This window comes from Lepisosteus oculatus, chromosome 8 (genome assembly GCF_040954835.1).
Source record: "Lepisosteus oculatus isolate fLepOcu1 chromosome 8, fLepOcu1.hap2, whole genome shotgun sequence".
Lineage (NCBI taxonomy): Eukaryota > Metazoa > Chordata > Actinopteri > Semionotiformes > Lepisosteidae > Lepisosteus > Lepisosteus oculatus.
Window position 1 is genome coordinate 50295987 of NC_090703.1, and position 15895 is coordinate 50311881.

Sequence of the window (15895 nt, forward strand, 5' to 3'; positions counted from 1 at the left end):
TTCCGGTTTGAATCAAGTTCTTTGCTTCCTGACTTTCCAGGGACTCGGAAATTCCAGGTTTAGTCAATAAAGAAAAAACACTCCATTCAGGATGAGGGGCCCTTTGGTGTGATGTTCCAGAAACTTTATTCTGAGCATGCTCACCATCCTATTGGTCTGTTTTCACTTTTATTTGTTTTCTAGTCAATCAACAATTTGCAATTAAAAAAGTGTCAATAACAACATCCAGTAAATGTAGCGATAAACATTCCAATAAATATAAGCCTTCATTTACCAACACACAGTATTGTTCCTGTGGTGCCCTGGAATCCACTAGTATTCTATATTTTTATGCTGATCATACAGGACAGTCTGCTGAGTGCCTCTGCTGTACATTGTAGAGGAGACCTGCTATTATCCGTGTGTTCAATTTGCGTCATAGAAACTCTGAATTACATTTTTTCCCAAAGGCCGATGTGCTGTTAAGATCTCAGCTGAGTGCTTAACTGATCATATCAGCTATGCACTCAGTGTACAGTGTGTTACCTCGTAGTGTTGTTTGCTATTGCAAATTTTTCTTTTGACCTGTTTTTGGGGATGTGGTTACTTTTACGCTGGCCAGTAGGAGCCACTGGTGAGTCATTTTTCTGTAGACTAATTCTTTATACTATCCCAGTAGCTCTTGAAGATCGAATGTTTGAGCAGTGCTACTCCATTCCCCCCCCTCCAAAAAAAAAATACTTTAAAAAAACTTTAAATAACTATTAAATGTAAATAACTGTACTAAAGCCTTTTCTTAACTTGTTTTTTTCATATTTTGAAACCTTATTTATAGCTCTTAGTTCTGTCCAGAATGGAAATAAACCTTTATGAAGAGGAATATTCTTGTGTGTGTCTGTCTCCAGGTTGCTGGTGGTAGGCTGGTGTCTCTGGTTGTGAAAGAGCAAGAAAGGGCGGGGTTCTGGCCATGACTCGGGTGGGCAGCTATCATCCTGACGCTCAAGCCCCCTTCAGCTCTACCTCCAGTGCTAGAGTGGACCCTGACCAGTTCAGTTCTGCCCGAATCTGAACACAGGCCGGCTCTCCTGACCTGACGGGAAAATGCTGGGTTTACTGGACAGTGTAGTTCAGCTATGATCATCCTGGGTTTTTATGTTAATTTCAGTGATCTGCCCAGGCAGGAACCATATAAAAGTGGCCTGTTTTTTATTGGCATGTATTACCTAATATGCACGAGAAAGCATTTATAAAAACAGAACAGTAGTACACCCCTGGCCATCCGCCAGCACACTTGCATGCACTCTGTCCCACATCGCTGGAGAAGTGGTCACCCTGGCTGATGCTCAGTGGGTGGTCAAATGGGTGACAAAGCAGAAGGATGGTCTTGTAAAGTGCAATCTCGTTCTTCTGTTTGTGGTGTTCCAGGAAGAGTGCGTGTCCTGTGTTTAGGTCAATTACCAGTTTCAGAAACAACAGCGTGTTGGATGGTCATGAACCAGAGGAAGACAAGTGGCAGCCGTGCTGGTGTGCTGGTTTACTTGGTTCTGTCCTGCTGTAGTAAAGTGATCCAGACTTTACTACACTGCATGGAGAGGCTACAAGATCTAAACCCCAGAGAGACCTGCACACACTGAGCCACCAGTTAACGATCCAGGTGAGAATAAATGGAAGTGTCTCAATTAGATTTGAAGGACAGTCTTGGATTAACTGAAAAAGGGGAAAGAAAATTACAGATTTTCAGAAAGAGTGTGCCTCCACTGAGCCTACATCCCATTCCTGAGGCAGGAAGCCATGCCCAAGAAAAAGAGATGGCAACCTTTTATTAATCTTCATTTTGACTCGCAATGTTATTGAGACATCTTTACAGGGCAAACTGGAACTCCAAATGCTACATGTTCTCCAAATGTACCAAAACACTACTTGCAGCCCTAAAGGCCATAGGACTGTGGTGGCTCCTGGCACCCTGGAACTTTCCCGTTCATTTACAGTTTAATTTTAAGATCATGAAAATTCATAAGCTCTTTTGCAGTTCTGCCCCTGCTATCTATACACACACCAAGAGGCCAGAGGGTGGAGAAGGCCAGTGTTGAACAGAAGGGGTTGAAACAGGAGCCATTGTCTGTATTTCAGGTTCGAATGAGGATTCTGGAGGCTGAATGCTTCCAGTTCTGTGGTCTGGATATACTTACAGGAGGTATAAACAAGGCTGTCACTGCGGAACTTTGATGGTAAAGCTAAATTTGTGGGGATGCAAAAACAGGCAGCGGTTCTTGCTTTTTATTTGTTAGGGAGCTGTTTCAGATCATCTGCAAATTAATGATATATCACAGACAATAATTAAGCAACAATGACCAGAACAAGACCATTTTCTGTCATTATTGTACATCACAGACTGTGTTATGTCTGTCATCTACCAGAAAATCAAGCTGCTCCTCTCTGTAAGCTGCAAATTGTGTTCTGGTAACATTCACCAGTCACAGCAAATGGAATAAATCTGATTTCCACTGTGGGCAAAATGCCCTTGTGATTCATTTACTCTGGGGCAGACAGTTTGCCTCCAGGAAAAATTCATATTAAATAGTTATACTGCTGTCTTTCTCATTGCAAAATAGAATATCAGCTTAAACATGAAGAATGTAGGTATGTATTTCCAAGCAACAAAGCTTGTAACATTTTTATATAAATGATGGTTTCGAATTAAAATACATATACACTTTTACACTAGCCTTCTGAATGACTGTCATTTAAAAAAAAAGGTAAGTCAAATTTCCAGTAACTCACAGCACATACAGCATTGTCATAGCTCTGCACACAACGGCTTGGATAAAAAATGTGAAGAGATCTTTATCTAACTGCTCCTCGTAATAAGTAAAAAAACAAAGGTGAGCGTGTATATTCAGTGCGTTCTTCCAGACGATGCCAAGACACGGACTACTGCTAATGAAACATGGTGGATCATTAACACACACAAGTGGTTACAACTGACAGACCTCAGGTACTCCCTCATAGCGTATTAGAAACATGAGATGGTGCTCAGCGTGGGGAAAACGTGCTATACAAAGTAAAGATTGCGTGTTCAAAGACTGATTCTCAGTACAAGGTGATTCAGTTGACCACTAAGTGAAAACACGCAGAGTTCCAGTACAGCAGACATCAAGGCAGTTCTTTCTAGGAAATGCTACAGCTGACGCTCCTGCACAGCCCAGGAGGGACGTTCTAGCCAGCTCGTGTTCATCATCAAAACGGTGCTGTAAACAGTCCTGGAGTTGAGTCGACAGAAGTGTCCGAAGTGCCACTTGTGACCACTAGAGGCCGGTCTAAATGGGCCACTGCCTCTGGTGCCCTTCCTCCTTGTCATCTGAAACTTAAGTCAGTGCTGCAGTGATGTGTATGGGCCATTCCATACGGTCAAGTAGGATAATAAAAGCTTCCGATGTAAAAGCAGCAGGGGCAACGCTGCTAGAAAGAACCAATGAGCGAAATCCATTCTTTCGGATGCAGCAAAAGCACGAAGCGATGTAAAAGTTGGCAAAAATCCTGTCGATAAAAAAAGTTCCGCTCCTGTGGAGCACAAACAGGAGGATTCACAGTGTCTTTATGACCAGGCTGCAAAGAGAGGTCTCCCATCCCTTCTGCTGTAAACTGGGAGTTTACCCCCACCCCCTCCAGTTCTTCTCCTCCATCTCCCCCAGGGTTTGCGAGATGCCGGAAGGGTGACCCCCTCCTCCCCCTCCGCACTCAGGGGCTGTAGGGAGGGGGCTTCTCGTCGGGGGGGTAATACGGAGGCGAGTAGCGAGGGGGAATCTGGGTGGGCCACATGTAGCTGGCCGCAGACTGCGAGTCATCGGAGAGGCCGGAGGAGTCCGGGAACATGCTGGAGCCCTGCAGAGGAAACACACCCAGCAGCCCGAGTGAGACCGCCGGAGGAGGACAAGACGAGACCCGCCCCGTCCTCCCCCAGGCCCGGGGGAGGACGAGAAGCGGGGGCAGATAGCTCTACCCCTCCCACCTTCTTTAAGCCAGACTAGACTAGACTGTTTCTCAGTGCAGAAGTAGGGATTTCTAGTGTGGCTATCATTTTTACATTTAAATTTAACTTGAAATTTGCCACTTGATTCAAAACTGCACGCGGAAAAAAAAACCCCATTTGACCGAGCACGCTGCTGGCTGACTGGTGAAACAAACTGAAACAACATCCCACTAACGGAACACAAGTTGGTTGTTAACCTGTGTTTCAGCACCAGTCATAGGACAGTCGATTTTAAACTATTCAGAGACTCTTGATGGGGAAACTGGCCACTCAAGCTGAGCAGCCCCCTACCTCTGTACTACTGCATGCAAGTCAACAGGACAGGGAGAGAGACAGCACCTGCAGGTCGTAGGCAGTGTAGGGCGGCAGGCAGGGGGCGCTGTTGTAGTAGGAGCTGTAGGAGGCCACCGGAGGTGGGGGCTCACAGGAATCCCGAGGGGGGTGAGGGTCTGGCTCATAGCTATCTGGGCCAGAGCTGGGAGTCTGGCCAAAACACAGAATAACATTTACTGCCCCACTCAAAACACACTCCCGCTGGAAGATTTCGTAAAAAAAAGCAGTAAATACATAAGTTATTAATAAAACACTGGCGCACAGTAAAACTGTCTCAGCGTCTGAAAAGTGTAGCTGGGTACGTCTGAAGCAACAAACCTTTGCTGTGGTGCGTTAAAATGAAAGACACAGCACAAGAAGACTGCTCTGCAAATGTGCTGAATCTCAGGTTGTAGAGAAAGGGTGATAGATTTAGCACTCTAGCTGAGGCTGTGCCAATTCCCAGCACATGTTTAACAGCAATGGAAAGAAGTGCAGAAATATTGCAGTCCTGTGACGCCAGTTCTCAACTCAAAGGTTCACAATGGCGTTGAGGCATCGGAGCGCTGGTCTCACCATGTCTTTAAATCCCCCCAGCACTGCAGCTGTGACAACTCCAAGAAACAGAGCCACTATATTTAGTATTGTGGCCGACCACAGCAAATGGTAAAGATGCACCACGTCCTGACAGCTCCGCACGTCCATGTACTCGTGGTAGCCGCCCATCACCTCCATGCGGCTGGAACACAAGAGGCAGAAAGGGAAGAGTGGATCAGGGGACCCGGTGGACCGGAGTCAGGCTGGAGGCCCCAGAAGGACCTGGGCTCTCATGCGCACCCCAGCAGGGGAGGAGGAGCCCCGGCAAGCAGCTAGGAGCACCAGAGCCAGACTCACACCCCATCCAGCAGGAGCCAGACTCAGGACATTAGACAGCCACGCTTTCTCACCCAGCCACAACCAAACAGCGTAGCTGTGGGAAGTAAACAGAAAAGACCTACTTCCAAATCATGGGAGTTCTCTGATTTTTTGTCAAAATGTCTTTGCTTTGAGCTCCTAAGAGAGGATGATCTCTGAAACAAAGGTGAAACAAGAGGCAAGGCTGTGTTTGTGACGAAAGGCGAGAAGGGAAAGATCAGAAACCGACCACGATGGGCCTGTTGTCTTGTGACTTGGTGCAGAACTGACACCACTGAGCAGCCAGGGGGAGGAGGGGGGCAGCACAGTCTGAAGGAACACTCCTGCAATGCTCTCAAGCAGCCTTGCTCCTCCCCAAGCGCCTATCTCATGTTACAGATTCCCCTCCTTGTGACAGAGGACCCACTGGGAGGCGAGACAGTACAGGGCTCTGCTGCACGCGCACGTCTGTTTATACCAGGACTGGCCAGCTCTGGCCCTTTGGAGACACACTAACTAGACCTGGTCTAATTTGGCCCCTTGGTCAGTTTGACTGGCCGATTAACCCTCTTCCTAGGTATGAACAGGCGATGGTTGAAAAGCAACTTGAGTACATGCTAAACCGCTGCCTGCAGATTGCAGCGCCCTCTACATATACATCAGCCCAGTCCTGGGTGCAGGGCAGAAAGGGCTGTGGCTGTTTACTAGCTTTTCCACCTGTCGTTAGTACCGAGAGGACAGGGGAATGGAGACGCACTTGCCGCAGTTGTACAGGTCACAGCAGTAGCAGGTGTTGCTCTTCACACGCAGGCTGCAGGATCCCCGCGAAGCAGTTTGGCAGGGCACCTGGGAAAAACAGAGCACTATGGGTAGGCAAGACAGACTACCCAAAAGTTCCTCGTCCTCTTAACAAGCTTTCAAAGGGCACGGGAGAGCACTGGACATGTAAAATTCCTCCCTTCTGTTCTGTGGGTTTGACACTTGTAAAAAGTCATGTTATTATAGAAGTACTCTTCTGTGCGTTAATTACATGTCAATACCAACTGCGTGTCAGGAATGCAAGCTGTCAGAAAACAGTCTGCTTATATAAACAGGTATAAAAAGGGTGGTATGGTACTGCTTGTTGCATTACTGTAGACTGAATGGCTGCACAGAACACAAACAAGGTTCTTTACCTCTTGGTCATCAATAGATGTAACACTAGAGTAGTATTTGCATCTTCCAGCATACAGAGGCCTCAGATCCTAGAAGACATCATTTTTACATCAATATACGTGGAAACAGAATCTTGCGTGACAGAAACATCCAACAACTTGAAATGCAACATTTTACCTTTTAAAGTTACACTGTAAAATTGCTAAGCAATGTTTTTGTAAGTCTTAACAGGTTTTGCGATGCCAGTTTGCTGTCAGGCTAACACAGTGCCGGCTATCAGTGGGATGAACTTCCAACAGCTGCACAGCAGGTACAGACAGACCTGCACAACACTCACAATGTGCCTCGCAGCAAACACACCGTCCACAATGGCACAGCAGAAGGCAGCCACCACCCCGAAGCTGATGAACACAATGGAGGCCACCAGCTGTGGAAGGAAAGACACGCACTCAGGTGAGATCAGCCCCTTGCCTCATGTCCTCTTCGCCCTGTTTAATTTAACAGTCCTGCTTATGAAAACCTCTTCTGGAGGTCGTGTAACCCTGGAAACAACTAGGAATTGGCTCAGATGTGACTGAACCCCTTCGGCCAGCTGAGTTACAAGACACGACCAGTAACTGCAAGACCTTCCATAATATTCACTATAGTTCAAAACACTTAGAACAGATCGAAAGACAGTCATTAGGATATCTTGTGCTGTGGTAAGCAACACGATTTAAAATGATTTCCTTTTGCAATTACAGAAACAAATAAAACATCTCAGCTGTAATGTAAATGACCATTAAATTGGCACTGCCACACGTGTGTATAAAGCTTTGACTAAAGCAGCACTATCAGTCTTCCTACGGTAGTTTATATTGAGCAGAATTAGTGCTTTAAAGACACTTTCCGATCCCCCAGTCGGAGGATCCACAGCTTGTGCTAATTCAGGATCTTTTTTTTTTCCTCATCAGCACTTCCTCAAGATTGAAATATTTTCACACACTGCCTGACCTGGCTAAATCTTTGGTCAATATAAAAGGAAAAGACACAGTCAATTACAGGTATTTCAGTGTTAAAAAAGGATTGTATATCGACTGACACAGCAACAGTGTACGAAATCAAACGGCAGGAGGTCTGGAGTGACCACTGCTGGCTTTGCTTTCATTGACGAAAGCAACACAGTCACTGAGCTGCTTTTCATCGGCTCCGGTCTCAATCACAGTTGCCCGACACTGTGCCGGCAACACAGCTGCAGGAAACTTTAGGCACTGATGAGCCGAGCATAAAGTCTTTATCTCACCGGTTAAAAATGTAAAAGGATAATTGCTTTAATATGTAACAAAAGCATCTGGATATGCTACAGTTGTGTACGTTATCTCATTTGAAAAAGACTGGTCCTCTGACAGAAACAGACAGCTCCCTGTTCTAAATAAGCTGCCGTTGAAGACGAGAGCTGTGCGTTTCTGTCTCTGCTGCTGGGAGAGGGAGTGGGGCTGCCAGGCAGGCTGGATCCAGCAGCCCTGGGGTCACTTCTCTCTGGCGACGGCTTGCTCCTGGCCCAGGGCCCAGCTCTTTACTGGGGCCATTTGTATCTTTCATTAAATAAAGGCAGGAAAGATTCAATTACACCTCACCCCACCGTGCACAGCAAATCAGCAGCCCTAGTGACAGTGAGGGCCTATTCAGTCTGCAACTGCAAAGACCGTGCTGCTCCGCCAAATAAAAAGACAGCCCCGGCTCTCGAGAGCAAGGACACGCCTCCAGGTTCCCTGTCCAGCTCCCGCTCCAGTACCGGACCCGCGGTCCCACTGGGCCTCCAGGCGTGGGACGAGAGCCCTGGCTTACCAATCTGAGCCAGCGAACATCCGCCCTAAAAAAAATCATTACGGGGCCACCTGATGCATTGTCACCCTGATTAAAGCCATTTCAGTGAGTAAAAATGCACAAACTGGGCAATCAAAACTAAAAATGAGCCGTATTTTCATTTGGCTTTCTTCAGCACGTATATCTGTTTGGCGATTGCACATGCCTGACCCAGCACAGGGCTTGTTTCATAAACGGTGTTCAGCTGGAGTCAAGGAAGAGGTTCAGGCCAGACAGGAAAAGCACATTAAGCACTTCAGTGCTCAGCCTCCCCCTTCGGGGGCGGGCGGCGTGTGCAGTGTCTCGCCCCCGGCCCCCGCGCTCACAGACCAGCTGGCGGGCTCTTCACTTCCACTTCTTCCTCACATTCCTGCCCGGCACTCCGCCCTCCTCCTGTTACACTCCGCTATTTCTGTTGCCATCTCACGAGGCATCCGGTATCACGGCGCTCCGGCGGTCCAGGACGAGACGTACGGGCCCTTCGGGGGGCTGCGCTCCCCTCACAGTTCCGCACAGGGGCTGCCCGCGGATCGAGACCCCAGACCCTGCCTCCAGAGCTCCCACGCGCCCCGCGGGAATCGGAAGAGGGAGAGAACGTACCATCTGCCTTTTGTTATCGATCAGGTGGGCTCCAATGATCCCAAGAAACGATCCGAATCCGAGCTGAAAAACAAGTGGGCAATGGAGATCGGAATCATTTTCAAATTCCCCCTTCAGTGTGAACAAGCCAAGGGCACTGAAAGGTCCAGTGGTTTCTGGTTTTGGGAAGGGAGTGGACAGTAAACCCACTGCCAGGGGTCATGTTGTGAATATCTTTTGGCCCTTCCAGGCCTTGTTTGAAATGTCACAGCCCACATTTTCACTGCTCTGTCCTCTCCTGCTGGGGAGAACAAGGTCAGGCCTGGGCTCCTGACATGACCACAGAGCTGTTTTACGACCTGTTTGAGGTCCTCCGCTCTGTGCCGCAGGGTTACAGCATCACGATGTGGTTTCCACACAGAACAGGGTACATGAGAGCTTCTCTCAGCCATGTTTGTGGGCAAGACCTGACAGCCTTCAGGCTGTATCTGCCAGCCTTTCAAGCAGGAGTCTCAAAGCTCTGTTCTGAAGCGCAAAACTTCCTTACCCATTGAAAGGTGGCAGAAGCACAAAGATTTAAAACATGCCAGAGAGAACATAAGTGTAGAAAACCAAAAATAAAATTAGGATTTTTTTTCTCTTTAAAACACAGCTGGGGATTTCAAATGTGCTCTATCCCATGGAAGGAGACATGGAGAAAACCGGAACGATGTGTTTCCTTTCTTCTCCTTTAAGCATGGAATAAACCTTTACTTGTTCCTATGGAGCAAACTATGCGCTTGACAAGAAAAGACTGTCTTAGGGGTCAGGCCTACACAGTTGTGCCACACCTGGGTTTGCTATGCAAGGTATAGCGTTATCAGCCTTAACAAAACATTTCTGACGCAGCTGGTTGGGGGATGAAGGCTGACAGCTGGGAAGCCCTGACTTTAATCAAGCAGTTACTGCATGTCGCCTGTCGGAGTCACCAGTGGGTTCCTCCTCCCGCCCTGTGCAGTTTGCCTTGAGCTGATGTGTGCAGAGACAGCTGTCCATTCCAGAGTGGCTGGGCATAAAAAAATGTCATTTTTTTTTGTAGTTGCTCACAGACTTTTAGCATCAGAGACCGAACAAAAATAAACACATCAATTGCATTGCTCAAATCTCATTAAACTGTACTGAGCAAAGATTCTACTACCCGTAAAGCTTGTTTAAGAAAATAAAAAAAACCCAATCATTCTGAGTGTTGTTTCTCCTGCTGCACTCTTTGGTGGGAGACAATCTATAACACGCACTGACAACTTTAAGAAAGTCGGATTCCGCTGCAGGACATCTCTGGAAATGTGGCTCATATCGTTCAGGTCATAACGGGGTTAAGTCATGCCGGGCTGTACAAAGAAAGGCGAGTGTTACAGCAGCGCCTCTGGATCCGTACGTACGATGACACCGGGATAGTAGCCTCCCACGGTGACGTTCTGCGTCCGGGTGGTGGCCGCCAGTCCTATGGTCAGAATCAGCAGGGACACGATGAGGAGGGACACTGTCACCATGATGGAGTTTCTCTTTCTTCTCTTGAATGAACCTTCAAACACACAACCCCAACATGAGCCTTTCCCCAGACAGCACCCCAACATGAGCCTTTCCCCAGACAGGACCCCAACAACAGCACTCTGGACCCCAACATGAGCCTTTCCCCAGACAGGACCCCAACATGAGCCTTTCTCCAGACAGGACCTCAACAACAGCAGTCTGGACCCCAACATGAGCCTTTCCCCAGACAGGACCCCAACAACAGCAGTCTGAACCCCAACATGAGCCTTTCTCCAGACAGGACCTCAACAACAGCAGTCTGAACCCCAACATGAGCCTTTCCCCAGACAGCACCCCAACAACAGCACTCTGGACCCCAACATGAGCCTTTCTCCAGACAGGACCTCAACAACAGCAGTCTGAACCCCAACATGAGTCTTTCCCCAGACAGGACCTCAACAACAGCAGTCTGAACCCCAACATGAGCCTTTCCCCAGACAGCACCCCAACAACAGCACTCTGGACCCCAACATGAGCCTTTCCCCAGACAGGACCCCAACAACAGCAGTCTGAACCCCAACATGAGCCTTTCTCCAGACAGGACCTCAACAACAGCAGTCTGAACCCCAACATGAGCCTTTCCCCAGACAGGACCTCAACAACAGCAGTCTGAACCCCAACATGAGCCTTTCCCCAGACAGGACCCCAACAACAGCAGTGTGGACCCCAACATGAGCCCTTCCCCAGACAGGACCCCAACAACAGCAGTCTGGACCCCAACATGAGTCTTTCCCCAGACAGGACCTCAACAACAGCAGTCTGAACCCCAACATGAGCCTTTCCCCAGACAGGACCCCAACAACAGCAGTCTGGACCCCAACATGAGCCCTTCCCCAGACAGGACCCCAACAACAGCAGTCTGAACCCCAACATGAGCCTTTCCCCAGACAGGACCCCAACAACAGCAGTCTGGACCCCAACATGAGCCCTTCCCCAGACAGGACCCCAACAACAGCAGTCTGGACCCCAACATGAGTCTTTCCCCAGACAGGACCCCAACAACAGCAGTCTGGACCCCAACATGAGCTTTTACTCAGCACCCCAACAACAGCAGTGTGGACCCCAACATGAGCCTTTCCCCAGACAGGACCCCAACAACAGCAGTCTGGACCCCAACATGAGCTTTTACTCAGCACCCCAACAACAGCAGTGTGGACCCCAACATGAGCCTTTCCCCAGACAGGACCCCAACAACAGCAGTCTGGACCCCAACATGAGTCCTTCCCCAGACAGGACCCCAACAACAGCAGTGTGGACCCCAACAACAGCCTTTCCTCACACAGGACCCCAACAACAGCAGACTGTACCCCAACATGAGCCTCTACTCAGATAGGACCCCTGTTGTGCTCAGTGCTGAAGAAAGTCAATGGGCACAAAGCTTTAGACACACACGAGTGAACTAAAACATTATAACACCAACAACAGACAAGTGTCAGAAAGGCAATAAGTGACTTGTCTTACTTTGAGTAGAAAACTTATTTTACCCCAGAAAACACACTTCCTATTTAAGTGAAATATTGTGCCATAGGAGCTAGAACACTGTGCTCTGGACTGGAGGTCACAGGTTCAAATCCCAGGTGGGAATCTACTGCTGGACTCTTGACTCGGATCACTCAAGCAAAGGCTGGCTGTGTATCTTCCAGGTCGTCAGTGGAAACCAGAATTTGTTCTCACTTGACTCACCTAGTGAAATACAAATTGAAAAATCTCCTTATACCTCGAATCCTATCGATGGCGACTTTCTCCCAGGAGGACACACTCTGGTTAGACGTGAGATTTACCAATACATGTAAATCTAATACTAATACATTATACTTACGAACTATAATGCAGTTTTCTTTTAGGTGTTAGCACCTCAATTAACAACCTTTTTTTTCATTTTAAAAGCGGACAAGGTGTTTTACTACGTTATTATGGTTCTCCCATACAACGTTAAATAGATCTTGCAAGGTTTTTGACAAGGGCTGGGCTTTAGCGTGAAACTGGGAACCTTCTTTACAATGTATTTAGCAACTTAGCATACGAATTGTTGAATATAACATTCTACGTCATGCATATTCTGTTACGTGTTTGCCTTTGCAGGGAGAAATCAAAGTCATTTAACAATGCATTATTTTTACAAAAGGATCAGACTTTAAAAGACACGAAAGTTGTTATCATTCCACCTACATTTGAAAAACTCCGAACATTATTAGAATTGACTTGTCTTCTAAAAGCTAATTGAACAGTACGGAACCTCCAGAAAACGTAGATTCCAATAACTATACTATTTCTAGTATAATACAGAATACTATTGCTGTGTTCTGTCTGAATACAGAAACTTCAGACCAGTCAAGCAATTCCAATTGAACTTCGTCTTTACGCATGCTCTACACTCGCTTTCCAATTACACTTAAATCACAGCCGCACCTGCGCAACAAGAGACGAAAAGGGAGCAAGTCAGTTAAAGCAAGAAAATACAATTCATTTCGAAGCACAATGACAGATCTGTAAATACTAAATTGATACAGGCATCCTTTCCTCTTGACTATAGACTGTGCTCACGGACAAATGAGACAGCGCACACGACCCATCTGTCAACGTCCTCCCTGAACCGAACTCATTCCTTCGGACAACGCGCATCGAGGGAAATAGTGAACACATGCCAAAAAATAAACAAAGTCGATGTTAGGGAGTAATAAATACTGTTTCATGACGCAAAGAGGGACGTCAGAGTGCCAGACGTATCTTCTTAAGGTTGTCCTTAAATAGGGGGGTTCGTTCGGGTGAACGCGCGACTTCGCATACAAATTCAGCGGGACACTGAGCAGGGCGAAACGAGAAAACGTCGCACTCTGCAAAAGGGCTCCTTAGAATAAACTGTGCAGCACAGAAACCCCCTGAAACACACACGGCAACCACTGGACTCCCAGCCTCTGCATTGACCTTGTACATACCAGCTGTGGCTGACAGACTTATTCCATTGGCTTGCTGCTCCTGTCCGGGAGGCATGGCGAATTTCTAAGGCGCCGGACAGGTTCTCCGCTACAATGCCACAAAGATTTAGAAAACCGAGCTCCGACGCGGCGGTGCGGGCAAAGCCTCAGGGATGAACGTCAGCGCACCACCAGCAGCGGTGGACCATTCCTCTCCTGCCTGGGCAAAGCCTGACGATACTCCGGCAGCCTGGCTCTCCCCTGCCGCGGCGGTCTTCTCATTTTCCTCTGCGCTCCCGATCCGGAGCGTCCAGGTCTCGGCAGCCCGGGGCACTGGGCATGCGCGGCTCTGCCTGCCGTCCGATCGATCGCGCAATCCGAGCGACACTGTCAGCGCCTGTACTGGGTTACATTTCCTGCTTTATTGGAATTACCGCTTAGTTGCAAGCAACTCTAACGGTGTGAGCAGGTTTATTTTCCACCAGCTATTACCCTAATTTACATGTTCTCGAAATGCGTCTTTTTATCCTTAAGCCAACGTGCACCCATGCAATTATAACTCGTAAACGTGCTTTCATATCAAAGACGTGCTCAGAGGGAAAAACTATCACTAACAACAGCTGCAGCAGCGACAGTAGCCGTCGTAGTTAACTGACTGTCCCCCTTTTAGTAAATTAATGGAAGGAAATTATCTGTTTAGGATCATCCTTTACCCCTCCCCAAAAGTCTGCATTTTCTCCAGTAAATATTTGATTGCAAACCTACAGGTCAGACAATTGCAGGTTATAGATAAGAAGATTAAAACAACATTAACAACGAATACGTAAAAAAAAATACGAACAAGTACATTTTAAACAATCAATTAATAAGAAGAATACAAGCTTCAAATAAATAACAGGACAACGACCCTTGAAACGAGAGACGCAAGGAGGAGAGTTGGGAAAGAGACCCCCCCTTGTGGTTCAGTGGAACATTCCACAGCGGCAGGCTGGGCGTCCTGCAGTGAGGATGCGGTGGAGCCGCTTTCCTGGACAGCGCGGACTACGTGTTGTCCACTGTCCTGTTTACATCTCACAAAAGACGCTCTTGACGTCTGTGAAAATGAAGCGGCAGTTTCAGAAACGCATCGTGCAATGCGGGGGTTACGCATCCGCGGTACCAATGAGAGCACGTTCCCGATTTGGAAACCATGTAACTATATACTGATTTAAATAGTCTAGGCCGTGGCAGAGTACGAGTGCAGGGACCGACCATTGCAACAGCGATGACGATAGCAGGAAGATGGAGATAGTGATGCTGGAGAAGTCCGGTGTTGGCTGAGCAATTAGGCGCAGGCGTCCCCTGCAGCCCGCGAGTTAACGTTATATTACAAGAGGAGGTTGTGTTACATTCCAGCCATGCCTGAAGCCAGCGCCGATAGCAGCCCAGCAGGCGCCTGCGGTGTGGGCCTTTGATGGTCACGTATCGCCCGGCCAGCCGGGGACCAAGCGATAGCGGGGTGCTGACGGTGCGCGACACGGAGCCGTGTTTGCAGAACAGGGCAGCGGCTGTTGGCGCAGCGAGCCCGAGGAACACTAGAGGGCAGGCACGCCCTGTGTCTGGCGGCCATCCCCACGAAAAGGTTCGCCCATAGCCGCGAGAGAGCGCCGAGGAGGCGCGCGGAGGACTGTCACAGTCTGGATGAATGAGTACTGTCTTATCGTACAGTCGTAGTGCAAGTTGTTCATGAGGACATGTACACATTTCCCTACACACCTCAGAAACCCATTAATTATCCGCAACGCATCCTGACTCATTGTTGCAGTGCGTTTTGTTCTCAAAATAGCTTTAGGCCTCATTGATGTGGGTATTTATTGACGATGTTGATTCCTGTCATTTTTTTCCACAGTCATAAACCAGCCTGTTTAATGTTGTAATGCATTTACAACGTTTGGTAGCGCAGTAATTCTAATAATTACTGTGCACTTTACAATTATGAATTACAATTATTGGGTCGAATGGCCAGCCTCTTGTTGGTAACTTTTTATGTTCTATACAGAGGATTGTACACCAACTAAATCTCTCTTGGGCAAAAAAAAAACATGATTTGGATTATTAAACATCTAGTTTAAATTTCTCATATAACTCCAAGATAAGTTGGAAGAAACAATATATAGCTCTTTGCAAAAGTCACAATACTTAATACACAATTCACAATATTTAATTATATAATTATAAAACAATAATTAACTCTTTGGTCGCTAAATGACACGAGAATACATTTCAGTCACACACAAAAAAATGTCTTTCAGTAAAACAGACATTTCTAGAGGTTTTTACAGTGCTCCTGAAAGATGAAAACATAAGGACAGCGCAGGCCCCTGAAAGCAGATAAGACGATCCAAACAAATCAGGCGCTCAAGGGTGTGTTACGCCTTTCTGGAGAACATTCCCCCCTTTTTAAAATTAAAGACAAATCAAAGCTGCAAATCAATTAGCAGCGCAAATCTCCCTGGGCATTCGGGTCGGGGGGACTCTTCGCTCACAGAGGCCTCCTCACGGTGAATTCACGGCGGGACTGTGCTGGACGTGGGCAGAGGCGCCCGAGGGCCACCTGCACACACGCGCCCAAGACACC

At 47.7% G+C, this 15895-nt stretch overlaps 1 protein-coding gene across 4 annotated transcripts; it reads right to left on the minus strand.

Moving 5' to 3' along the window:
- Window positions 1-85: 85 nt before the first annotated feature.
- On the minus strand, window positions 86-14192 carry tmem255a (transmembrane protein 255A). Of its 4 annotated transcripts, none has more exons than XM_069193778.1 (10): window positions 13300-14192; window positions 10213-10355; window positions 8816-8878; window positions 6693-6797; window positions 6391-6459; window positions 5973-6061; window positions 5320-5391; window positions 4898-5060; window positions 4349-4492; window positions 86-3861 (listed from the first exon to the last, which is right to left on the minus strand). In XM_069193778.1, the coding sequence occupies exons 1-10, from the start codon at window positions 13352-13354 to the stop codon at window positions 3718-3720; spliced, it is 1047 nt and encodes a 348-aa protein (XP_069049879.1). In that variant the 5' UTR covers window positions 13355-14192; the 3' UTR covers window positions 86-3717. The 4 variants fall into 4 exon arrangements, with proteins under 4 accessions (XP_069049879.1, XP_069049880.1, XP_069049881.1 ...); XM_069193779.1 differs by having other exon boundaries at window positions 6708-6797; window positions 13300-14189; XM_069193780.1 differs by lacking the exon at window positions 5320-5391 and having other exon boundaries at window positions 13300-14191.
- Between the last annotated feature and the right edge of the window lie 1703 nt (window positions 14193-15895).